This window comes from Maylandia zebra, linkage group LG19, assembly GCF_041146795.1.
Source record: "Maylandia zebra isolate NMK-2024a linkage group LG19, Mzebra_GT3a, whole genome shotgun sequence".
NCBI lineage: Eukaryota > Metazoa > Chordata > Actinopteri > Cichliformes > Cichlidae > Maylandia > Maylandia zebra.
Genome location: NC_135185.1, coordinates 30585769 through 30611702, shown reverse-complemented (window position 1 = coordinate 30611702; position 25934 = coordinate 30585769). Strand labels below are relative to the sequence as shown.

Below are 25934 nucleotides of genomic sequence, written 5' to 3'. Positions count from 1 at the left end.
TACATTAAGTAGAGCCACCTGTGTCCTGAAACACAGTGTAGAAATGTGTTGTCTGTACCAGAACCGTCTCCCACTCTGTATTTGTCTCCTCTGATCGAATGACAAGCAGCAGAAACACAAACACAATGGCCGACAGCTGAGTTCGGATTGAGAGACTGAATTGCAGTGCCCGTGCCTAGCTAGAGTTGGACTTTATCCTCAGGTTCACCTTAAAATGATAGACACCAGTCCTCGACTTATCTGTGCAAAGTGAGATAAAACCCACATTTAAACACATATCTCTGCCTTACTTAAATCACTTCAACTGTGAATGAGGTTTAAAGTCCAGCTGAGACTGAACTCTAAAGGTTCAGCCTTTGCTCATTTCACTCCTCCTCCTATTGAGTGTTTTTGTGAGTTAATTGGAGTGTGAAAGCCCCTGATCTCAACTGGTGTTTGCCCTCTGCTTCAACACAAGCCTATTATCTTGATTTATATCTAACAAGCGTTGTGTTCTGCTACAGTACTTAACGTTGGTGATTCTGTAACCTCCTGTATCATTAGTAGTTTAGACCCTTGTTATTTGTTGGACACTGGGATATGTATGAGAAAAAAAAACTGCCCCATAGGACTTGTATATATCCAGAAGTATTAGAGTAGTACACAGAGTACGGTTTCATTTTTGAGTTAGCACGCTGCACAGAACTGAAGCATGTTCATTGCATTTTACACATAGAATTGATTAAATGACCTCTTTTTAAATTCTGATCTCTTTTATTTCTTTATGTCATGTAACATCCATCAGTCTTTCCTCCCCATGTGAATTCTGCTGATTGTTTTTGCCTTCAAATTTTACCCATTTCAGAAGCATAAACACTAAAGAGCCAGAAACATCTGGTTCTTTAGTGTTAGTTGACCTTTTTCAAAGAGTGTTGCTTGTAATCTGACAGTTTAGTTCAAGAGTAGGGGAGACCGGGGATAGTTGTAACGTGGGTCAGTTGTAACACTTCCAATTTCTCCAATCAGGGCTAAGTTTCAAATGATGTGACTCATCCTGTGCATGCCCAACTCAGTTGTGCTATCACATGTGAAAAATCAGCACATTTTGTCAAACACAAACAATTTAACACGAAAAAAAGTAATTTGTATGCCAAAAAGTAAGTTTTTCTACTTTATTTCAATTTCTAATAGCATTATCTGCTTTGCAGTTAAACTCATCAAACTTAAATTATGTTATTTGTATGTCTATGGGGATATATTCTGTGTAGGTCTTTAGTGCTAATGTTTTAGCCGTTGGCTGTAATGTAAGCTAGTTCATGGCTATAGGAGTCTGGGTCAGTTGTAACAATAATGCAGATGTTACCACACTATTACTTTAACTTATATTAAACAAGTTGGGGCAACGACATCAGCAGAGAGAGCTTCACTGGTCGCATTTGTATATGCGGTTAATGCCATTGGCAACACAATTCCTCCACTGTTTGTGTTCCCACACATACACATTCTCACACTGTGTCAGAGATGGACCAGTAGGAAGTACTGGTAGTGGAAATAAATCAGGATGGGTGCAAGAAACAGATTTCCTCATCTTTCTGAAGCACTTTGCAAACCACACCAAGGTAAGCCATGATAAAAAGTAATGGAATTGTGATGCTGGTGAACAACTACATTTTTTCAGCTTCATTGTTATGTTCAAAATTGGTGCAAGAGTTGTAGGTTATAATGCCCACTGAGCCAATGAGGCCAAACGCAAGGAAGACCAACCAAAATTAATGAAATATTCAGTTGCAGAAAATTCCATAATTTGTCTTTTTTGGGGGGTTGGAATATGTTCAAAAGTTAGATTTCTGCATTCTGTCACACACACACACAGCTACATAAATGGCTCTAAGTGCATTCATGTGTTGAATAAACAAAGATTACATGTTAATGTTTTGTTAGTACCCTTATTTCATTGTGTTACATTTCACCCCAGGATATGTTACAACTAACCCAGACTATGGGGTTAATTGTAACATTTCACTCTTTGTGTTTGAGGCCATACCATGCAATGGGTAATTGTGCTGCAGAGAAAATAGCTGCACTATTTAATAGCAGAGACATGTAAATACTTTGCATTACATTTTGAATCCACTACCTTAAAAGAGCTCCAATTTACAGACAGAAATGTCAAAAATGTTACAACTATCCCCGGTCTCCCCTAGTTCAACTTAAGGTAAAGACAGTCATATACAGTTTTACGGAAGATGCAATTGTTGTTTTTGCAGCCATAAAACAGAAATATTAGTGGCATCCCTTTTTAGTGTTTTTGTAACATATCATTATAATATCAATCACAAATGACAAAAAAGTGTTAATCATTAATGAAGCAGTTAAAAGGACAAAAATCTTACAGTCATCACAATATCTGCGTTGTGAAAATAAGTGGATAATTATTTACAAAATACTACTTTGCTACTTAAGAGAGAAATTATCGGCCTTGTCACACCATTGCTGTTGTAGACATTGCTCAATTCTTTAGTTGCTTAAGCTGCTCTGCAAATACATCCAGCCCACACTAAGAGCCAGTCAGTGCAAACGTCAGCAGCTACTATGAATAACACTTTCAAAACTAAGGAGACTGTTCATGCGCCCTGAGGCGAATAAAATTGAATTGAACTGTTAACGGAGAACGATGCGTTCAGGATCTTCACTGCTGACATGTGAGTTTAGACAGGAAGGAATCGATGACCTAAGGGGCAAAAAGATGTACATAAAATGCAAAAACATAAACACACACATATATACACATATAACTAACAGTGTTAAATTCTGCATGTTTACCTTTGCCATGTCTCCTGCAGGTCCTGGAACAGACTTCAAAACGGGTTCCTGCTGCCACAATTCCCATAACTGCTGATTAAAAACTTGAAAGTTTCTGCAACAAAGGAATAAATCATACAACTCTGGCAAATTAATGTCAAAAGATTGTGCTTTTTTTTTTTTTAATTAAAAATAAATATATTAAACTTACTCATCCAGCAGAGAGTTTGTTGAGCCACTGAAGCCACTATCTTTTAGATCCTCCCACCAGTTTTTTAAAACTGAATTTACCCACTTTAGGCCAACAGTAAGATGCCTATAAAAGAAAATACAAAAAATAATTATCCTGCTGCTAAACACAATGTTATTGTACATGTGTAAAGTGTTTTATTCAGCAGGATTACTCACTCTTCATATGGACTGCTGAGGACTTTGCCAACTAAAGGAAAGAGGTCGACACAACAGCCGATGGTTATCTTTGAAGAATCCTCATCAATGCTGCAGGGAAAATATAAAAATTATTGTAGTAACACTATAATCTCAGTGTTACTAGGATATTTGCAAAACTCAGTGCTCACCATTTGCTTATGAGCGGGAGAAAGTCAACAAACACACCAGTATCTTGGATACTGTACAAAAAATATGATGTAATCAAACTTTGGAAATACTAGCAAACAAGCATTGGCGCATGTTTGAAAGCAGCCGCACGGCGCACACCTCAGAAAGTATGTCAGCAGCTCTCCAACATTTCTCTGCCACAACGTTAAAGCCACTTTGAGTCTTAGATTTCTTCCAAAAAGCACGTCAGTCAGCGTGTTGTGATCCCTCGTGAGCTGGAAAACATAGTCAGCTTTAAGTAGTTTCAGCTGCGTGTTTGCAAGAAAAGTAATTCATAAAACAATGCAAACGTCTTACTGACCTCAGTCAGTACACAGTAGTCAGCCTCTTCACAACCAGTTCTATCAGTTCCTTGGTTGTTATTGATATTATTGACATGAAATGGGAAATCCCAGGGGTCCATACTGAAAATATCCTGCTGTGTGCCCTGCAAGACTTTTGTTTCATTTTCCTTGTTTGGAGCATCACAAGTTCTCCCAGACCCAAGCTGCTTTCTTCGAGCCACAGTCAGATGATGAGTCTTCCTTTTACATGACACTACCCGCTTCACTCTGCCTGGGTTGTTCCCAGAGCGGCTAACCGGGTATCTGGATGGGGTAAAATTCCAAATATAGCTTTTAATCAAAAACAAATGGCTGTAAAAAAAATGCAAAACAGGCAGGAAATACCTCTTTTTGTTGCACTCTTCATTTGCAGCATCATCCGCCTGAATTTAAAAAGACAAAACATGGCGATGCACAAACACAGCTAGAGGCATAAAAAGCACCAGGAACCAGAAATAGATTTGTGCAACATAATGACCAACCCAGCTCACCTGTTTTGTGTTTCTCCCTTTAGGATAGCTCACTTTGTACTGTGCTGCATCATGATGCAAGCGATCCTCAACATTTTGGCTCTCTGCATCTTCAGTGTTGGGGTCCATTATATCTAAAAAGAAAGGATATATGAATGAGTTAACAAATTTATAAACACGACAAAATACATACATACCTCACTGAACCTTAGAGCCTTTGCCTGAAAATCATCTAAGATCAACTTAATGTATTATTTATATAATTTTTGCTCATTTCCTAACTTTTACCATTTTTGTAAGACAAGATAAAAACTTTTAAGGCGATTAAAAAAATGCATATCACAGGATTTTAGAGGTTAACAGTGTATGAATCTTGTGTTTCTGGCCATAAATGGCTACACATTGTGGACAGTGTAAACATTATCTTGTCCCCACAACATACGGGCTACACATGTCCAAATACACCGTTTACCACTGCAAACAAAGTAAGATAGTAATAATACATTTTTCCCAGTAAATCAATCATTAATTATTCATCTAATATTCTGTTTATAACGCGACACGCTGAAAAACAACATCTCCCACAATCCACTCGGCCATTGTTATCGTTCTGCACATGACGTGGTCAGGAAGCGCGCTCCAGCCAAAACAGCTGGTTGAGTTTAGCTTAGCTGTAACTTTTTATTTTTCTGAATATATGTAATTTATTCAGAACAGAAGTCGTTTGTGCTTTTGGAGACGATCATTCACTGCCTTTAGCGTAACTGTAAGTGTTGTACAGAGGCATGAATTTCTTTGTTTCCTATTGCACTTAATGCAAAGTATTAGCTTTGAATTATCGCTAACAAGTAATTAAGCCAGGTAGCTAACAGTCAGGTAGCTAACAGCTAACCAGACAAAAAGAAAGAAGCTTTTTAATTGTGTTCCAACCAGCGGTCGAGGAAATACATGTGAAAATAAATGCGTCACAGCATTTAAAGTGAAATAAATAAACAAACCTGTAAGCGTTCACAGTAAATATGATGTACTCACTTTGCGCTGCTTCTCCAAACAGAGATATGACAGTTAAACACTTTGATTCTTTTTACGCAACTAGCCGGCGGTACCGCCCATCATTGGAGAATAAAGCAGCCTATTCATCATTCAGCTGTTGGACTGTGCACCCTCTATCGGCTATTGACACAGTGTTGGTGCACGTTTCACAACCAAAACACACAGCTAAGAGAATCGTCAATGATCAGCCTAACTGACAATTAATGTAACTGATAGATCAGATCAGCTGGTATAGTAGATTTTGACTCAATTAAAAAGCACGATTTTGTCTTCATGGGCTGTGACACTGATAGTGTCTTTGTTCTGGTAAGTCCAGCATAGCAGCTGCTTGCCTTTGCATTTAATTGATCTGAGGCAAGCCATAGCATGTGAGCTTACCTCTTCTGTCTTTCACTGCAGTACTGCACAATGAAAAGCAACATCACATGCTTTTATTGTCACATCATCTATTTCTAAACTTGTTGCTGACTCTGCTGTTTTGGTTCTGCAGTTTCATGGGCTGAATGGAGGTTAACTGATTTGGACATACTCAACAGAGACCAAAACACAGTATGTGACTTTGTTTATCCTAACTACTCAGCATGTGTAAACCTCCCCTGAGGTCATGTCATTTACTGGAAGGCTTTAAATATCGTCAATATTTCCAAATGTTTTTATACTAGTGCCTTTAGAGTCATGTGATTTTTGTTATGAGAAGTCGGAGATCATGTGATTCAAGTGTGTGTGTGTGTGTGTGTGTGTGTGTGTGTGTGTGTGTGGCTTCTTTAATCAGACGTTTGTTCCCTGAGGTCCAGCATTAAAATGTCGCCTGTTCACGCTGCCTGTGCTTTGCTATTTGCTGCACCCCTGCTGGTGCTCAGTGTTCCTCCTATTTGGACCCAGCCAGAACAGGTGCACCTCTCCTATGGAGGTAAGTGTTTGACCTTTTCCACCTGACACATGTGGGATACAGTTTTTCCCCTTGGTCAAAGGAGCTTGCAAAGAAAAGCGTCTGGACTTCTTTAAGTTGCTTGAAGACGTTTCACCTCTCATCCGAGAAGCTTCTTCAGTTCTAAGGTCAAATGGTGGGGACCCACACCCAGTTTCACACCTTGGCTCAGGCGATTAGAGGATCATCAGGGGGTCCTTTTGTCCCTCTTTGGGGCGAAACTCCCACTAGGTTTAAATCTGGGACTCTCCACCATTTGACCTTAGAAGAAGCTTCTCGGATGAAACGTCTACAAGCAACTTAAAGAAGTCCAGACGCTTTTCTTTGCAAGCTCCTTTGACTACGATGACCTGGATGACTGAGAACCTTCACAGACATATTTTTCCCCTTTGAAATACACACAAGTATCCAGGTCACTTGCAGATTTACAGATGTTTTGTACAAATTGCTCAATATTCTGTTAACTGACTACATCTGACTTTTTTTCAGGCAGGTTCACAGAAATATTCCCTGACTGTATTTTTTGTCATGTAGGTTGAGGACACCGTTTAATTACCTAAACTTCCAAACCTGTATCTAATGCAGCATAAAAACCCTTTTGTTCTTTTCTTATGAAGGTGAAACATGTGGTACTCATTATTGAACTGATGTCTTTATGCAAGTACCTGGCCAACTCAAGTCTGCCTTTATAATGCTTCATCTTGCCAGCAGCAAGATCAAAAGTTCCACTCTTGTAAAGTCAGCTTTTTCACATCAGCATCTTTTGGCTTTAATAAATGCACCAGTAAGTGTATCCAATGTTCCTGTCAGACAAATCTGCATCACATTTCAAATAAATGGACTTTTCTTCTTCAGGAATGCCAGGCACTATGGTAGTGACCTGGACAACCTTCAATGAGACAGAGAGCAAGGTGGAGTATAGCCTTCTGGGGGCTCGGCTCTTTGAGATGAGCGCCATAGGACACGCGACTCTGTTTGTTGACTCGGGAACGGAAAAGAGGAAGATGTTCATTCACAGGGTCACACTCAGAGGCCTCAAACCGGCAGCTTCGTATGGTGGGTGGAGTTTTTATATAGCTGACATTAGGGTGGCTGTATCTGTAGGTCCTTTATTAATTAGATGGTTGGTGGTTTGATCCCTAGCTGCTCCAGTGAGTATGCCTAAAATACTGAAACCCACCTTGGTGTGTGAAGGTTAGATAGAAAGCACTTAGGTAGAAAAAATGCTTGTACGTATGGATGAATGAGGGATGTTATATAAAGCTTTACTTTAAGTAGAGTAGAAGAGCACTCTATACAAACGAATCTATTCTCCATTTAGCTTTTGGCTCTCACACCATCTCATGGATCACTTAACTGTGAAACTTTTTTCCTACATTTTTTTCCAGTCTACCACTGTGGCAGTGAAGAAGGCTGGAGCGACGTGTTCTTCTTCACTGCTCTTAATGACAGCACTACGTCCAGTCCCAGGTTTGCTTTTTATGGTGACCTCGGCAATGAGAACCCCCAGTCTCTGGCTCGACTGCAAAAGGAAACTCAGCTCGGAACGTACGATGTCATCTTACACATAGGTAACTTCTACCCTTCTAGATATTTTATCATTCATCATTGTAAAAGAGGCATTAAGTTATATAAACCGCAGCTTAAGGCATTAGTCATCCACAGCTTGTATTAACATAAATCAAATCAATTAAGCCAGCTGACATCCGACAGAGATATCTAATGAGGAGGCAATATATCATTGTGGTAATTACTGTAATTACCATAATAACACAGAGTCATCATTTGCACTTATTTGCTTTGAGCATTATGGGATGGATTCTGGTCACTAGCCTGCTATTCATCACTTCACTGATTAAACTGCAGAGTGTAGGTTTTTGTTGTGAACCTAGTTTTGATTCACTGGATCGCCAGCTTTTATAATCTCTCCATTTTTAATAATAGGAAATAATGTTTCTTACCTTTTTATTTCTCCTCAATGTAAACACTAAGTGAACTACCTCTCCCGCTGGTTCAAGAAGGCACAGCAGTACAATTTGCAACACAACTTGCTGAGGGGGTTAATAATATATTAGTTCTTAAATATAGACATCTGAGTGATCTTAATGCTGTGAAGTCATAATGTATGAATAATGGGTGAAGCAGTGCATTTAGTTATTTTGTACCAGTCAAATGTCATTCATAGATTTTGTGTTTGTGTAATATTGGTAATATTAAAAGTGGGGAAAAAAACCTTTACCTCACATTTTGCAATATTTCGCTAGATATTCTATTTGGTACAGTGACATCAAATATCAATATTTTGTTAAATAATTCACGAACAAGAACGCTCATGTCATGCACCACCAACCTGAGAAAATGTTACATTAAACTGGTTCAATCAAAAAACCATCCTCCTAATTTAGAGCAAGCTAATGGCTCAGAAACAAAAACACAAGTATCAATTTTTGTGAAAAAAAATCACGAAAGAAAAAAGGAAAATGCATGAAAATCATCAAATAATAATCAACCAATCCTTGAAATCTAGTTCCTCCAATAAAAAACAGTAAAGTGTAAACTTTACTGTTTTAAACATATTGGCCTTTAAGTTGACATTTCTTGTTCTTGAGTTAAAAAGAGTCAGGATTTCTAAGGATCATCTGAAGTTTAAAGTGAAAGAGAGCAGCTGTTGACAAATGGCGCTTTATCACAAGCAGTTACACAAAGTTAGAGATCAGCAGATTTATGTACATCTCTGCTTCAAATACCAGTTTACATTTTTCAAGTGTGATGACTGATGGCTTAAAATGGTTTATTTATACTTTTACAATAATTCTGTCATCGCTGGACATGTTTGCTGTTGTTCAACATCTAAATCACCAAACTGTGGAAGCAGTTCTTGTAAAGACTGGTGCAGCGATCGTGTCTGTGCCGGGAATAAGAAAATAGAGAGAAACTGTTTAATTTAGTTTCCCATAATAACAGAAAGCAAGGAAAAGCAAGATGATGTAATCCCCCGTGAAACTATAAACTGTCATTTATACATTTTGGGGTTTTGATGATAGGCACAGTCAGACTAGTTGTCTCCCAGTTTCTAGCTGCGTTGTGGTTTTAGCTTCATTATGTTTAGCTTCTTTATATCTAACACTAGAAACGAAACAGCAAAATGCCAAAACTACGTAAGAGTTCAGCTCTCTTGAAATAAATTCTGACAATATAAATCTAGTGAAGCTGATTAGATGGTACTGCTTGGGGAAACTTAATCTGCACATCTTGTTTTTACATTATGCTGGCAAAGAGTGAAATCATGTAAAAGATTCTAATCTATAGATTTTATGTGCTTGTTTTACAGGAGACTTTGCCTATGACATGCATGAGGTAATTTACCCTTCTATCTTTCCAGTCTTGTGAAATGTGATCAAACCTGCACCTAGTTTCAATTAAGGTCACTGACAGCAAAGTTCTTATACTCTTAAAATCACTCTGATATATCCCTGATTCCAATAAGACAGAAGAGATACTGCACACCACTGTTTGTCCTCAGGGCATGTGAGAGCTTTCAGCTGTGGTTGGGACATTAGCATTGCTGTGAAACGCCTTAAGCCCGCAGTGAAAGATGAGAGTACGGATTGTGTCGCCCAAGTATTTCATGAATAAAAGTGGTGCTACTCAAAACCACAGATCTTAAGTCCCAATAACATATTGGCTCATATGAAATCCTCACAGCTGTCACCTTTCATATTAGAGGACATAACCTTGTCTCGGATGCTAATATCATTTTCCCTTAAATAACTTTGCGCGTTATTAATGCTGTTTTTTAATAGGGAGAGAATGTAAAATGCAATCATCAGGCTGCTGCAAAAATTAATAACCATAATTCATCTGAGCTGTGTTCTCAGCTGGAATGTGCAGGCACCACCTGCGGCTTCGCTGATATTATAAATAGAAAAACAGAGAGAGAATTTAGCCTGAAAGGTCGTTAATGGCTGTGGCAGGTAAAAGCCATCAGAGGAGAAATGAACCGCGGTGTGCTTTTAAAGCACCGCAGACAGTATTGGGATATTTAAGACGAACTCTTCAAGTTCCATTGAGGTTTATTTGGTAGCCTGTGCTACGTTCCTGAAGCATTCTGGAAAATGGACTGAATGTGCAAAAATGAACACTGTCTTAACAGGAAGTTCTTTGACATCATGTTTAATGGCTCAATGACACTGTGTGATTCCAGGATAATGCCAGGATTGGAGACGAGTTCATGAGGCAGATCGAGTCCATAGCTGCCTACGTGCCCTACATGACCTGTCCCGGCAACCATGAAGCTACATAGTAGGTGAAATTCAACTGAATCTCTCTGCTGTCTCTCTCATTCATACGATGCATCCATAGGTGGAAGTCAGGCACACGTTCATTACAAAAACACGTTCTTTCTCACACAGCATCTGTTTGTCTGCTGTCTGCCTTCAGCTCTGTTTTTCTTTTTCTTTATATTTGCACCACATTCTGCTCACAGAGCCAGGAGTGTAATTAATGGGTTTTGGACAGAAAAACAGCAGTGCATGCTATATCTCAAGGCTAGCCCCATCAGCTGCACTTTTTCTTCTGCAAAATAGAGAGCACACTCGGTTAGTCCTGAAAAGTCTTTACTGTACCGTTTGAACAGATGGGAGCTATTTTTGTCTCCGAAGTCTGGAGCAGCATTAGGAGCCACCAAGTTCTAAACAAGTCAACACTGTCCAAAACTAACATTAGTCTGACTGGGAATCATCAGCTTAATATCTGTTTTTGAGTTTCCAGAGATGGCCTGCGGTGGTGGGAACTGTCAGTATTTTCACTCACGGTTACCAAATGTGCTCTTTGCATCTGAGTGTGGGAACTTATCTGGATGAAAACACAAGACAAAGCCTTAGTTAAATGGTAAAATCTTAAATTAAAGTAAACTATTTCATAATTTTTCAAACAAAACCCTGAAACATTGCTTCTTCTAGCTTCTTAGATGTCAGGTTTTACAGCTTTCCCTGATTTTATCTATAACACTTTAGTAAATCACATATAATAAAGGCTTTTGTGCTGTTTTGGAGATACCAAGCAGTCTGAAGGAGTCAGCTTGGGTTAAAGAAACTGTGCAGTAAATAGTCAGTGAATGTTTTAGAGCAAAAGAGCCATATGTAATAAAATAATCTGCAGATTAATTGATGATAAAAAAACCCCCCAGCTTACAGTGCGACTCTACATACAATCATGTATGCATAGATATTATTCAGTGGGTTGCCCCCCATTAGCTTCATAATTACAACTCGACAATTCTCCCTTATAAAATAAAAAAACACATTATTACAATATGTCACTTAACTGTTTCAGTACATTAAATTACACATTTATTAGTTATAGTTAAAGTCAGACTTCTATAGACATTCATATGGTTTTTATCATGAGGATCAGCAGCGAATGGATCCCTGAATTCCAACAACATCTGCTGGAGTTAGAAACTTTCAGTGGTGTCTGATCCTGCACCATAATATTTACTTGCCGCTTCTATACGGGGACCGTTCTCACTCTCTTGGCTTTGCCATGTGTAATAGGACTACTGTCTGCCTCTTTATTAAGGAGCTGCTAACAGTAGTCTCTTTTTCTTGGCGCTGCATCCCGACATAAGAACCTGATATCAAAAACCAGCTCGGTGCATTACATAACCAGAAATGCAGCTCTCCCCCCCGCCCCCTCTTCTTCTATACCTAAATATGTGTTTCGTTCTGTGGTGTCGTTCAGAATCCAAGTATACCCAGCAGCTGGGCCCTGCTTTTCTTCCTCACTTTCTGTTGTGCTCCGTCTCACTGTACTTCTCTGTTACTCTCGCTTTCCAACCTCAAAACCTAATGAGTTAAAGGCGATTAAAACGGAGCCGACCACAAAGGTTTTCAGTCAGCATTCCAGCTGCATGAGAACAGCCGGTCCACGGAAGATGCTAAGGCCCCAGTCAAGGCTGTCTTTGTTCACCAAGATGAGCACGTGGTTCAGCAGACCAACGGTCATCATCTGAAACAATGATATGCTCCATGAATATTACAACTGGATCCTTTAAGTTGTCATACTGCCTGGATTTAGCCCATCAGATGATGAAAGGAAAGAGTTGACGAGCAGGGAAAATCTTACTGGGCCAGTTGTTCTGAATTTGACATCCAGATTTCTATCTCAGTGTTAATTTAAAAAACCCACACATTTAGCTGGAAAGATGACAATCTGACTTAGAATGACTCACATTTTTTGCTGAACTCCTATACAGATCAATGACACAAATGAACGCTTGTCATGTCTGTGCTAAATTACATTTCCACTGCTGAACTACAGACTTGATAGCTTGTTTTTGATTTAGTTTCAGCCAGTGAATACATTTCCTGTATGTCTAAAAATCCAGTGATTCAAAACTAAACAAAACAGAACAAAAAACCTTTTTCTGTGTTCCCAGATCCTTAAAATGCCTGCTGATACCATTTTTAGCCACAAGATGGGAGTATGAACTTATATCAGGACTCTTCCTTATTCACCACAGTGATCACATTTGGCTGTGAAATTTCAATCACAACAGATTTGTTTGGGATAAAGAGCTCATCCTTATGCTTTTACGTTAGGGTGAATGACTTAAGTAAAGATTTTTTTGTATTATCTATACTAAAAGATGAAAAAATGTCCTTCATATAATAACTTTGAAATAAAGTTCGTACCTATAGCTATTTTTAACATTTTAAAGGTGCCATCTGTAGGATCAGCCTGCCATTGTGCACATGAAATGATGTTGAAACAAGCGGCTCACAAACTGACCTTTGCTGGGTTGTCATGCTGACCATTTAAACCTGACCTCGGTGCCCACCCAAACTACAGGTGACATTACTTTAAGACTTATTCAGCATTAGTTAAGAGCTCTGTGATCCTCCTTTTGGGTCCTGAATCCTGGCCTTTAACCTCTGACCCTGCTGCTCTCAAGTTACCCCTAACTCAACATTACCCCTAGCCCTACATTAAACTTGTCAATTCAGGGATCTGCTACCCTACTCTGGCTGCTGCCGAGGAAATTGCCTCTTTTTCCCACCTCCCCTACGTAAGATAAGAAAATAATTGTTCCCATCACCTTGCTTAGTTAATGGCCTGTTGAGAAGACTGGCTCCTGCCTTCTAAATTAAAAACTGTGAAAAGAGTCTGACAGATTGGAGTCTGGGAGAGCTTCCCATGAAATATTTATTTTAATTTTTACTCTTTTGCGTTGTAAAATTTGGAGATGCTGGTTTGATAGTGTTTTAGAATCTCTCGAGTTTCCAATTAGTATGTGTCTGTTTCATGTAGTGCAATGAGCAGCGATGGACTGATCACTTTAAGTGTCCGGCTATATCTAGATCAATAAAAACCGCCATGACTCGGTGGTGAAACCACTGCAGGACTACCTCAAAACTGGATTCCTCTGATGACTGCTGGATGTAAAATTACAGTCTTCTTTTAAAACGATGTCATGGTTTTAAGAGAGGTATATTTAGAGACATGTTCTTGATTGACAGCTGTGGCACTCTCGGTCATGGTGGCTCCTACTCGCTTATCCCATGTCCGGCTCCACCCAAGCTCCCTCATGTTGACCAGAGTTTGATTATCTGGCTCCACTTGCTGACCATGATTTTAAGCCTCAGACTATTCCATCACTAAGCTATAGGTTGATGTCACAGAGGCTACTTTGCGTTTCTGCCCAGCCTTTAATTTAGAGAGGGATCCTCTGATAGCTTGCATGTAGCAGTGTTTATAGTTCCTTTAAATATCTATGACCTTCCAGGAGGTCTTAGAGGTTGATGGTTGTTTTCAACCGATGAGGTATAACTCCAAGTCTTCTGCCAGGTTTAGATGACAAATGAAAAAGCACATAAATCAAAAGAACTGCACCAAATGCAGGGGCTTTTTTTCCACGAACAGCTGGTTTATTGTATTTCAGAGAAAGCTTGGAATTATCTTAAATCTATTCTGAATGGATTGCAGTTTTTCCAGGCGCTGGTATAATCATCTCAAACTATGAGAAAGCAGCAGTTTGAGGTGCTAAGTGCTGCTTCTCATTTATTCAAGGAATGTAGAGTGCACGATCAGTCCATCTCATTGCGTTTCTCGCTATATTGTTTGTTCACAGCAACTTCTCCAACTACAGGAATCGCTTCAGCATGCCAGGCCAGACCGAGAGCCTGTGGTACAGGTAAGGGAGCTGCTTTAACAGCAATCAATTAATGCACCGAAGCAGGTGAACGAATACGAAAGCATGTCATTGCAAGCCCTGCACACACCACTCGTGATGAGTAATTCATTGTTTTCTAACAGCGGGCCCATGTGAAGTGTCATGTTAAGTGTGTCAAACGTCCTGCTGTATTTCAGTAAGCATTAATGAGTCAGCAGAGGAGTATAGAGCTCTCTTAGTATAGCTTACTTCTCCTATCTCACACACTGAGACTACACAAAGGAGCTATACATCTGACAGGTGTGACTCATCGCCCACCACAGGCCTCCTTCTGTCAGACAGTAAGATAATACAGTACATTGCTACACCACAGGCCAGCTGCCCACTCTCTGGGCAGGGCTGCTGGCTGAGAGCCTTCCACTCATGTGCACAGTTAGGAGGCAAAGAGAAACTCCATCCAGGCAACTGACTGCAACTGGAAACTGTTCATAACATTAAGCACACATGTACAGTGGCACTCTTCCATTAACCCTACAGCACGGACATGTAAGCACTCACAGTACAGTGCGGCCTTTTAAAGAGCAGTTTAGTCTATTTTATAACAACATGTGAGTGACGCAACGTCGTCTGGATCTCGGAGTATTTTTCACACTTTGCGGTTTAAAGTGAGACCTGCTCTTGCTTATCAGATGACTTTTAACACGCTTCCTCTCCTGGGTCAGTGCAGTGTATTATTTTAACAATGTCTCCGCAGCTGGAACCTGGGCTCAGCGCACATAATCTCCATTTCCACCGAGGTTTACTTCTATCTTGACTTTGGCCAGGACCTCCTCTTCAAGCAGTACGACTGGCTGGAGAAAGACCTGGAGGTTAATGACCACAACAATTCCATCTGTCCACTGTGGCTAAGTCCTTTCTTTTGTTCCCACACTTGCTTTGACCTCTTTTTTTCCTCATTTTAAGACCAAGGTCATTTTATATCATTATAATATTCAGAATTCTCATTTCAGTGAAAGTAAGAGCATGTTGCTGAATTTGTTTCCCTGTTTTAACGTGGCACATGTGTGGCTCCACTTTTGTTTCATCTAGGAGGCCAACAAGCCCGAGAACAGAGCAGTGCGTCCTTGGATCATAACCATGGGGCACCGGCCCATGTACTGCTCTGATGATGACCAGGATGACTGTACTAAGTTTGAATCCTATGTATGTAAGAGTGTTGTCTGTTAATTTACTTACATTGCTACAGTGAGAAATGGTTTATATTATATAATAATTTTTCACAATTAATTGTGTAGGGCACTTATTAACCTTCCTGCCTTCTTGGGACCTTTTTGTGCCACTGCTATGTGTTAAATGGCTGCCATTTCCACTGTGTTCAGTGGAATATAACCAAACTTGCCACAGGATAGTTTTTACCTGTCAATGTTAATATTCCAGTGTGAATTCCTTAAATCAGCCTAAAATGGCTGAGCAGCAGAAATCCCCACACCCATCACCCTGGGGACCATTTTCTGCCCATTGACTTCCATTATAAACGCTATTTTTCAACCCCAAATTATCATCATATGATTTTATTTTTTCTTCTTTTCTTGGATGTCAATGAAGACTCAGGGCCTTGAAGTTTTAATTTTTAAATTGCAAAAAAAATGCAAAAAAAATAATGGCAGGTCAAAATGTATGTTGGTGCCAATCTTTGGTCCATCTAAAGGCCTACTTATAATGACAATCACATATTACTTCAACTGGTTTTTTGTGGAAATATTTAGTTTCGTTTTTTGGTTTTTGGGGCTTATAACACAGGGCGCTCATGTAATAACACTGGGATTTGAAGGGTTAAAACAACGAAAATATAATTAAAACTTTACATGAATATTTCAGGGAGAAGTAGTTTTACAAGGTTGGCTAATTTAAAGTGGAATAAAATATGGATATATGGTCTTTTTATGGCGTGGCTGAAAATGGTCCCTAGGGTGATGGGTGTGAGTTTTTTAAAGGATGGCAGGAGGGTTAATGTAACTCCCAGGCTGATGTTTTTATTGTTGGACTAGAGTAGCTTTGGATGATTTACAATCCCCACAGATAATACAGTGTGTGAAAGAAGATGTTTTAACTCCTTCGCTCCCCCTTTGAAGATTTTTTCTGATTGGTTGTCCTTTGCAAATACAAGATTGAACAAAACAGAAGTTGGGCAAGCCCGACTTGTGTTCCTCATATGACAATATTAAACATTCAGATTAATCTGAAGGCTGAGCTTTGGTTCACATAAGCTGGGCTCATTATTTAAACCTTTGACTATGTCTAAAATTTTATAGAAAAATGATCGAAAACATGTACAGACAGGCTGAATGTCTAGCTTAGTAAAGGGTGATAGTGCCACCCATACCAGTGCCTTGTGGGGTATGAGTGTGGTGTTGTTTAGCTAAATTCCAGACTCTTTACTAGTACTATTCTGTATTACCATATCGGTAATTCACTCTATAGGTGTGATGTAATTTTACTACTGCAAACGTCATGTTGTCATTACCTTAAAATACCGTGAGCCTTGGCTTTAAAGAAGCTGCTGTTAATTGGGAGCTGTGTTCCCGGTTATGTAAACAGCAGCATGTTTGTGTTGTTAAACATTTTATTTTTATCACATAATGTTATTTGCAGGATTTATTTTCACAGCCTTGCTTTACACTTAAATTGCCCCTGCTAGGAGACATGACAAGCATGTTGCAGACTGGCCAGTCCACAGAACCCATAAGCAGCACGGCGTGCTGGCATAATCACTGTAATTTGGAGCAAATAGTTTCCACCGGGGCTTGCTTCTCTCAACACTTGGCATTGTTGAGAGTGAGGCAGGCACAGGTAATGGATGCCTGCCAGATAGTGTTTCACCCAGCAGGTAGTGGTTTGGATGTTAATGTCAATTCATATTGTCATTATACCTCTCTCACCTATGTCTCAGGTCCGTCTGGGAAGGAATGACACAAAACCACCGGCTCCAGGTCTTGAGGATCTATTTTACCGTTATGGTATGCTACCTAGTCTGTGTGCTGCTAATGGGTGTTTAATATTGCAAATTTGCACACTTAGACTAATGTCCTAACAGCAGAGCAAACCAAACACCAGGCCTTCTGTCTGGCTGAAATGCTAACAGCCTGTTTTCAAAATGTTTTTCCTGTATTACGTTTCTCAGACTTTTCGCTCGGTTTTAATTATTTAATTTGTGATGAATCGCTGTCAGGTTTTGTTTCTCTGATCGTAAGGTTTTGTTGTTTGTTGAGAAATCTGCAAATTAAATAGGCACAGGTTCTGAGGAACTTTCAGTTGCACCACTGAGCTGTTTGTGTATGCTTCTCATCTATGAAAGGGTTTTTTTTTTTTTCCCCCCACAGGAGTGGATGTGGAGTTGTGGGCACATGAGCACACGTATGAGAGGCTGTGGCCTGTGTATGGTGATAAGGTCAGCTGGTGCATTCTTACTTCACCCCATCCTTCATCCTTGCATTCCCCTGTTGTAAACTAGTGTTCCAAACTTATTGTGCTTTGCTCCTTGAAGGTATTCAATGGCAGCAGAGAACAGCCTTACGTGAACCCCAAAGCTCCAGTCCACATTATCACAGGCTCTGCTGTGAGTAGTTTCACGTCACTGTGTCACTGTTAACATTTTTGTGTGCAGGTCAGTGCGCAAAGTGACAGTGAAATCAACAGAAATGCCGTTATGTATGGTAAACAGCTCTGTCTGTGCAGCAGCTGGTCTGCTACATGAGTTTAGTACCATCTGTTGGTCTGGTTAACTCTTTTCTGATGTGGTGGTGAACAGTGCAGAGTACACTTTGTCATCCAACCACAGAGGTATTAGTCATTGGGATATTAAAATGCAGACAGACTCACACCGAGGCACAGCCGCAGTTGTAAATGTCAGAGTCTGAGGAAGGCATGTGGCTCCTATCTTAAAGGCTCTGTGTAATTCCTGGTTAATCTTCTGCAGGGCTGCAGAGAGAAGACTGACAAGTTCAATCCAAACCCCAAAGAGTGGAGTGCTTTCCGCAGCAGAGACTATGGCTACAGCCGTATGCAGGTGGTCAATGGAACCCACCTGTACTTGGAGCAGGTGTCTGATGACCAGGTGAGCACACGAGGAAGAATGTGTGAGTGCGATTCATTTTACGACCAAGGAATATTGCTCGGATGATGACAAAGACTTTTCTGTGTGTTCCAGAATGGGAAGGTGATTGACAGCATATGGGTGGTGAAAGAAAAACATGGCTTCTCTGCCCGGGTATGAAGACTGTCTTTCTTAAAGCAAATGCACTTTGAGCCCAAAACAAGTACTTTTTGCCTCCAAACCAATTATGCAGTGATCATAAAACTTATTCCTGCTCATTTGATTTCACTGAGCCTTGTGCAATTTTAAAAACACCTACCGTATTTTTTGGACTATAAGGCACACTTAAAATCCTTTAAATTTCTCAAAAATTGACAGTGCACCTCATAATCCGGTGCACCTTATGTATGAATTCTGGTTGTGCTTACTGACTTTGAACCGATTTTATATGGTACACGGTGCTCAAAAATCTGTCAAAAAACGTTTTAGTACGATTTTGGTAAGCTACGAAGCCGCAACGCTTGATGGATTGTCGGAGCATTACGGCTACCATAGTCAGGAGCATTGTGGAGTAATCTGGGTCCAAAACTCCGTCTTCTTCAGGTCCCAAAGTCAAACGATCACTGTGGCATTACTGAGAGTTGAAAACTGTCTAAATTCTTTCATCTTTAATAAAATGATCAGCGTTGCTGCTTTACCAGGTGTATCAATTAAGTTTAACATCCAGGCATCCATGAAAACAGAATCTATTAAATTTAACAGTTAGAAGTTAGCAGGAAGTTAGCTCGCTAGCTTCCACCTAAGCATGATATAGCATGTTCTGACTGAGAGATTTCTGAGAAAATTAAAAGGTACAGCTCTGCTATCACTTCCAGCATAAATGAAGACAGAAAACTAAACAGCAGTGACTTTTGTAGGGTTACTGAAGTTGGGCTAGCTGGTATATAATGATGTGCTACGTGATTGCTAGCGACACAGCTATGTTAGCATAACAAACACAGTGAAGCTGGAGGATGAACGCCAACCTTTTTCCACTCGAAAGTTAATGTGAGGGTTCCTAATGGTTAGAGACAAATGCAATCGCATGGCAGGATGCTGTAAACGGACCAAACTTCAGTCAGGAGAACAACTGAGATAATCCATCCACAATACGAGGTTAGTCATTAATATACTGCAACAACATGGGACTAGAACAGCTGCGAGAGAATTCAACATTAATGAATCAATGGTACAGAAGTGGAGGAAGCAAGAAGAATGAGTTCAGTAAAGTTTGACTTATCTGACTGGTTTGTTTTGCTTAATGCGCAAAATCCGGTGTGCCTTATGGTCTGAAAAATACGGTAGTCTGATACTCTACTGTAAATTTGCTGTATATAATGTGACTGTAATTTACTGAAAGGTGTTCTGATTTTCTATGAACATTGGAATAAAAAAATGTCTTATGTTTGATTATATTTGGATTTTCTCACTGTAATTCATCCACTGCAGTAAGCTTCAGTTGTTAGTTGAACTTTCCTTTAGAAAGTAGATGTAGGTCCCTTTATTTCTGCCTGAATCGGACAGGATGAATCTGGCAGACAAAAATCTGCATTCCCCTTAGAGAATATTTTTCATTTCAAAAACCTGCAAATGCACTTAGACATATCAGGTCTCTTCTCTATCAGGCTATCAAGAGGACAGATTCTCCCTTGGCTAATCCTATCAGGTTATTGGAACCTTATTTGATAGCACATCTGTGTGGCCGTCAGACAGAAAGACACATGGAACCTCACGCCTGCACAAAAGCACTATTATGCAACTCAGGGATGCTTGTGGCTTTGGCTAATACAGAGTGAGACAAGACTCTCCAGAATGTTTCTCATGCCGTGACGCTTACCACTGTGGCAGTATTAGTCCCTAATAACACCATGCTGCTTCTGATTACTACTGGCAGACAGCCATTGCACATCTGCATAAATCTGTGTGTTGAGCCGTCTAGCTGTCTGTTAGCGCCAGAAGGCAATTATTATCTCTCTGTACAATTCTGTTGACACAACGTGCTCTACATGCAGAAACGCAGCGATCCATGAACGCTACAAACGACGTAAGATACGTCATTGTATTCGTAAGACGCTTTCATCCAAAGCACATGCAATGCAACGTGTGGATGCACTGATTTTATTTTAGACAAATGAAGAACTTATCAAAGAAAAGACAAAATGTGAGCAGGGCCGCAAGATCTGTCAAAGCAAATTAGTGAGAAGCTGATAGTTGTTGTGGAAACACAAAAGTCAGGCGTCTAGCCAACCGAGAATTTGTCACTGATGTCGACACTGCACAGTGCAGTGTGTCTGGCATAGGAAAAAGACACACGGGGAACAACGATCACACCTCACGCTCACATGCTTTTTGGCATGTCTACCCACTGCTAACTGCCACTAACACACAGCTTCACGGCTGTAAAAGTTTATCTGTGGAGTAGGCCCTCCACTACGGAGTTCCTAACCTTTGACCTTCTCATTCCATACTCACCCCAAACCAGGAAGAGGAGGAGGCCCTGAGTGAGTACAGGCTGTCTAGACCAGCTTGGAGCTCGAGATCACATGGAAATAACCAAATATATATGATCCAGCAAGACTTTGTTGTTTTCCAGACAGTTGTTTATGTGCAACATATGATGCAAAACTGGACGAATGGAAAATTCTTGCCCTAAATAATGAGCAAGTCCTGTGGCGAACACATTCCTCATCAATTAGTTCATGTGATTTCCTTTTCTTTGATCACAATCCAGGAAAAAAAGACCAAGAAGAAAATAATATGTGACTTCAGACGGCACGTTTTTTGCTTGAAATATGGCTTATTACAGCAAGAGGCACAGCAGGTTTCTAGTGTTGTGGTCAAAGACGTTTGTTAACAGATATCATTCTTGCCTTACACATTGCAAAATATTTTTTTAGAGGCGAAATTGTCAGAACGATGGAAATCAGATTCATTTGCTTAGTTTAACAAGACTTAAGGAGACTGATAACAACCGTTTAAAATACCTTGCTGCTCACTGATCGTATAGATACGTGTGTTGTAAACACCAGTGCAAGAGGTCAAAGGGCTACAGTATGTGTTACATTTGACTGGAATTTGCCCTTTAACTCAGCTGAAGTTCATGGCAAGTTGATGACTGGAGTAAAACCGGATCTTCTGTCTCGTTAGATAACTAACCTGACACTGGCAGGGCCACTCTGTCTTCATGCTTAACTCCATCACAGCAGGCTAATTCTAATGATACACAACAGCTATTTATCCAACCCCAAGCTTATTGGTGAGTAAACCCAGAAAGTAATGAACTCTCCTTGGACCACATGTGAGATTGGGAAGCCAATGTCTCTTTCTATAAAGCAAAAAAGCTGTGAAGCCTCTTGAGAAGACTCTCTAAATTTTCTTCAGCTAAATTCTGTGGCTTACCAATAATATTTATCTATTTTCAGAGTCTCTAGTAGCTCTCACTCTCAACAACAAGCTTCCTCAGGAGACAGGAGGGCTTCTGTGTGGTATTTCTCCCCACGGGTGATCAAGGCCCGGCAAATGATCACAGGGAGACTGGGAACATGTGTAATGAATTCAAGCTTCAGATGCTGGATCTTGGCGGTATTTCATCAATCCAGAGGCTCAATGCTCTTCCAGAACCAAAGTGCCAGTATTAAGCAGCCTCAGACCACCACCAAAGCAACAGCCAGAACAGCCTGCTGTTGCTTTGGTGGTATCGTGGCACATTCTTACCATAATTCCACTCTCAATATAAACACCACAATAACCTACAGGGCTTGGCAACACAGCATCAACCGAAACAGGAGATGTGAACCATGTCTATTGCCACAGTAAATCTGGACTAAACAAGATAGCACCCATGCTTAAACAGTTCTGTTTTTCTACTTGCACAAAGTGAAAGAGGGAAAATACAAAGCACATTTTCTCCAAAAGAAAAATGTAAACCAAAATAGATCAGACTGGGCGTTTGATGAAAGTAATATTCCTAAAGCCACGAGGAGCAGGTTGGCTGGGTTGAAATAACACTGAAAGCAAAGTTTAAAGCCCCAAACTGATAAACCTCTTTTGGAGCCCAACTGCGTGCACTCTGTCACCACAAGATGTCTGAATGACATTAATATAACAAGGTCAGGCACACATTAGTTTTTTTTTTAACTGCTTATGTAACTCAGGGCCACAGGGGAGGCTGGAGCCTATCACAGGGCAAAAGATGGGGAACACCTAGCAAAGGTCCAGCACAGACAAACAGAAACCACATGCATACCTTTGACTAATATAGAATCACCTATTAACCTAAAGCCCCAGCTGAGCAGGAAGTTCAAACCTACTTGCTATGAGGCAACAGCGCTAACCACTGATAAAAATAGTCAGTGTTACCTTTATTACCTGATTGTGTATTTTCATATTATTTATGCAGCTTATATTGTGGGAAAGCTAAAACTTCCTTGGTGGGCACCAGAGTTCTTATATACAGGAAATGTGTAAGTTTCAGTAGCCTACAGTTAGCTTCCCCTTTAGCTTTAGCTAAAGGAACATTTTAAAGCAGTGATACCAACCAGCTAACAAGTGCTTGTGTTTTCTTTATTGTGATTAGCTAAGCAACGTGGCAACTGAAAATATATCCAGAATGCATGTGCCAAAAACTAGAGCAGGAATGGCCAATAGCAACCACCTTCAAACTATTTAACCGCCCAACAAAGAAAAAAAAAAGCTTTGTTCCCAACAGATAATTATTAAGGCAGTTATATGAGAAATGTGGGTAAATATGCTAATAGACATTCTAAAAAGTCTAATACATTTTTAAAATTATTTGTGTACTGCAATAATTTACAGAGGATCTTTGTCTTTGCAATGTACCCATACCTAAATAAACAAACCAGCTGGGTAGCAAATACATTTAAAATATGGACTCTTCTCATGTTCTCAACAGCTACATCAAAACAAAATTGCACCATGGTTTCGACCCAGCGTGCCACCATGAAGTAATCCAGTCCAGAGATATAGTAAACTTCAACCATAGACATAGTTAGTAATAGTACCGTATAGTACAGCCAACCTTATACTGTCTAAGGCTTGGAAATCAGTTCATGGCTCTGCTTATATAGTAAGTAAGTAAAATTTATTTATATAGCGCTTTTCACAGATAAAAATCACAAAGTGCTTTACAACACAGGAGATGGAAATATAAAACAATGTAACAGTAAATAAAACAGTAATGTAAAACAATAAAAACAACATAAGAGGAAATTAATATCTTGATGTAAATCTGCACAGAGCAGTAAATCTCAGAGCAGCAGCAGCAGCACAGGTCAACTGTACACAAATCTATTGGAGCGCACTATAGAAATCTACACCTTTCCTCACCCATAAAAACCAACTTTAACCCCTGACTGTACTTATTTTTCTGTTTAGCTGTGGAAGAAGTCACTTACCTACACTATATTTTTTTAAATTCCCTTTGTTCCTTTCTGGTTGTCTTCTACATAACAGTGTTCAAACTGTGTGAATTAACTAGAATTAGAATTCAGGTTGAAACAGAGTTTGTATTCACTTGTATTATTTTATTATCATATTAATAGGTCATGAAGTTCAGTTAGCTTTTCACAAAGATAGTTGGTAAAAATGCCCCCCAAAAATCTAATTTTTACTTATACTTGGAGTACATTTTAGAGCCTGTACTTCTTCACTTTCACTTGAGTAAAGAAGTTGAAAGAATACTTCAGTTTTTACTGAAGTATTACTTGAATCGAGAATGTCTGACATGATTAATGGTTGTAATGGGGTTTGCACTTTTAAACTCTTATCCCCCTAAAAATGTCACATACAGTGCCTTAGGTCTTTTTGAGTGTTTACAGGCTGCCAGGCACATGTACAGGACATACTTCATATTCCTCACATTAGGAAACAAATAGAAGAGTAGAAACCGCAAGACCTCTGGGGCTTTTTAAGCACATGCCTGCTGCTGCTATTGGACACAACAATCACCCAGTGGTAAGCAATCCCAGCAGTACCCAAAGGAAATTATTTAGCTTTGTAGGAGTGTTATGACAAGGGCATAACCTGACTCTAGACGTAAGACAATATTTCAACACCTTATTTCCCATTGGGAGTTCGTACAGGTTATTACTCAGTAAACTTTGTTGGTACTGAGAACGTTGGTAGGGAAGCAAACACTGATGGATCTTTCAGCACTCAGCAGAGACAGCAGCGTCTCACAAACCACCAAAGCTTGCATTTTTCCTTACCCACCTTTGGTGAGTCTGGCATAACAGGCTCTTTTCTCAGATTGACTTCATGTGTCAACAAGGCAGACCTCCCCTGACTTGGAGAAGATTCAGATGGCCACAAAGTTGTGCCCTGTGTGGCCTCTGGCTTTCGCCGATGCGTTGGCCAAAAAGGGTGCATGCACGCACGGTGTGATGCCTGCCATTGGGCAAACGATAAAAGAGAATAAGATGTGGCATCTATATCCTCCAAGCCACATTTCAGACTGTAAAGGTAATCATCATGAGGAAATAATGTCCAGCATTGCTTTTTAAAGCATATTAGACCTCTCCACCGAAGGCAAGGTGGTTTTAGCATTTATTAAGGAATCAGAGAATCAAATAAATCCATAATGTAGATCTCCGGTGTATTTTGGAGAAAAAAAAGAAACCCCTCCTCCTTACCAGCCGCTACTACACCGCTACTAAAACACACATGTCTCAAATCACAGAACACAAAGCATTCAGAGAATTTGACCAGCATAGCAGATGGTTTTTCCATGAGAGGACATTGATGCTCTTGGTCTGATGACATGCTACAACTGGACTCAGACAGAAAGGTATGTCCTCCGTCTAGACCTGTGAGGATATATTGGAACTCAATGTACGCCATCTGAATCATTCTTTGCACTTTTTGCGATGGATGAAACGTAATCCTGTTGACTTTGGTGAAACTGAACTAACCTTCTATCTAGGTCAAAGTTTCCCTTTACTCCTCAAAATATCTCTATAAGTATTGGAAAGAAGTTAAAGCCTAGTAGTTCTTCAAGTCTTGCTTGGAGTGCTTGAGTGAAATGTCGTCACATCACACAAGGGGTTTATGTCCTATTTATGATGAATAGTAAAAGGTTTGATGACCTCAAAATGTTTCAGTTAAGCACTAAGATCAGGTAAAAATGTCATTCTTTCTTTTGTTTTCTGTGCGGCACCACAACTCTGTTATTCTAGGCTTGTTAAACCAGTAAATATATGAGGAGTCTGTTTCAGAGTGACTGCGTAAAACCAAATTTAAGCCACACACTAACAACACATTACATTCCCCGTGGGTGATAACAGAAACAGGTGGATACAGTTTTTGCACTCTTTCAAGCCAAGGGAGATAACACAAACATGACTTGAAGTGTTTATTCTGCCTTACAGTAAGTATGTTTGACCACCCGTTAAATGGACCAATGCGTGACCACGGGTAGAGAGAAGGAAATCATCCCGTG

General features: G+C 39.9%; 2 protein-coding genes across 5 annotated transcripts in view; one reads left to right on the top strand and one right to left on the bottom strand.

Moving 5' to 3' along the window:
* Positions 1-3: 3 nt before the first annotated feature.
* Positions 4-25934, bottom strand: part of LOC101487978 (KATNB1-like protein 1) — a 44864-nt gene continuing 18933 nt past the window's right edge. The window contains exons 1-10 of one of the 4 annotated variants that reach the window (XM_076877326.1): positions 5225-5349; positions 4214-4326; positions 4068-4105; positions 3701-3986; positions 3499-3614; positions 3360-3410; positions 3190-3279; positions 2993-3097; positions 2803-2896; positions 4-2710 (exon numbers count right to left, since the gene is read on the bottom strand). In XM_076877326.1, the coding sequence (XP_076733441.1) occupies positions 2669-2710; positions 2803-2896; positions 2993-3097; positions 3190-3279; positions 3360-3410; positions 3499-3614; positions 3701-3986; positions 4068-4105; positions 4214-4321 (930 nt within the window). In that variant the 5' untranslated portion in view covers positions 4322-4326; positions 5225-5349 and the 3' untranslated portion in view covers positions 4-2668. The other 3 variants (XM_076877327.1, XM_004540764.2, XM_076877325.1) reach the window with 3 other exon arrangements.
* acp7 (acid phosphatase 7, tartrate resistant (putative)) lies at positions 4827-19893 on the top strand. The gene is made up of 15 exons (XM_004540762.3): positions 4827-4958; positions 5736-5794; positions 6018-6155; positions 7029-7229; positions 7562-7744; positions 9505-9530; positions 10378-10475; positions 14305-14367; positions 15101-15215; positions 15436-15549; positions 17297-17363; positions 17727-17794; positions 17891-17962; positions 18323-18460; positions 18554-19893. The coding sequence occupies exons 3-15, from the start codon at positions 6047-6049 to the stop codon at positions 18617-18619; spliced, it is 1320 nt and encodes a 439-aa protein (XP_004540819.1). The 5' UTR covers positions 4827-4958; positions 5736-5794; positions 6018-6046; the 3' UTR covers positions 18620-19893.

What these genes read in the sequence shown, in the direction of transcription:
- acp7 (XM_004540762.3), top strand. Translation starts at nt 6,047, where the DNA reads ATGTCGCCTGTTCACGCTGCCTGTGCTTTGCTATTTGCTGCACCCCTG. An exon ending in CGATGTCATCTTACACATAG is followed by an intron (nt 7,745 to 9,504) that starts GTAACTTCTACC and finishes CTTGTTTTACAG; the next exon opens with GAGACTTTGCCTATGACATG. An exon ending in GGATCTATTTTACCGTTATG is followed by an intron (nt 17,364 to 17,726) that starts GTATGCTACCTA and finishes TTCCCCCCACAG; the next exon opens with GAGTGGATGTGGAGTTGTGG.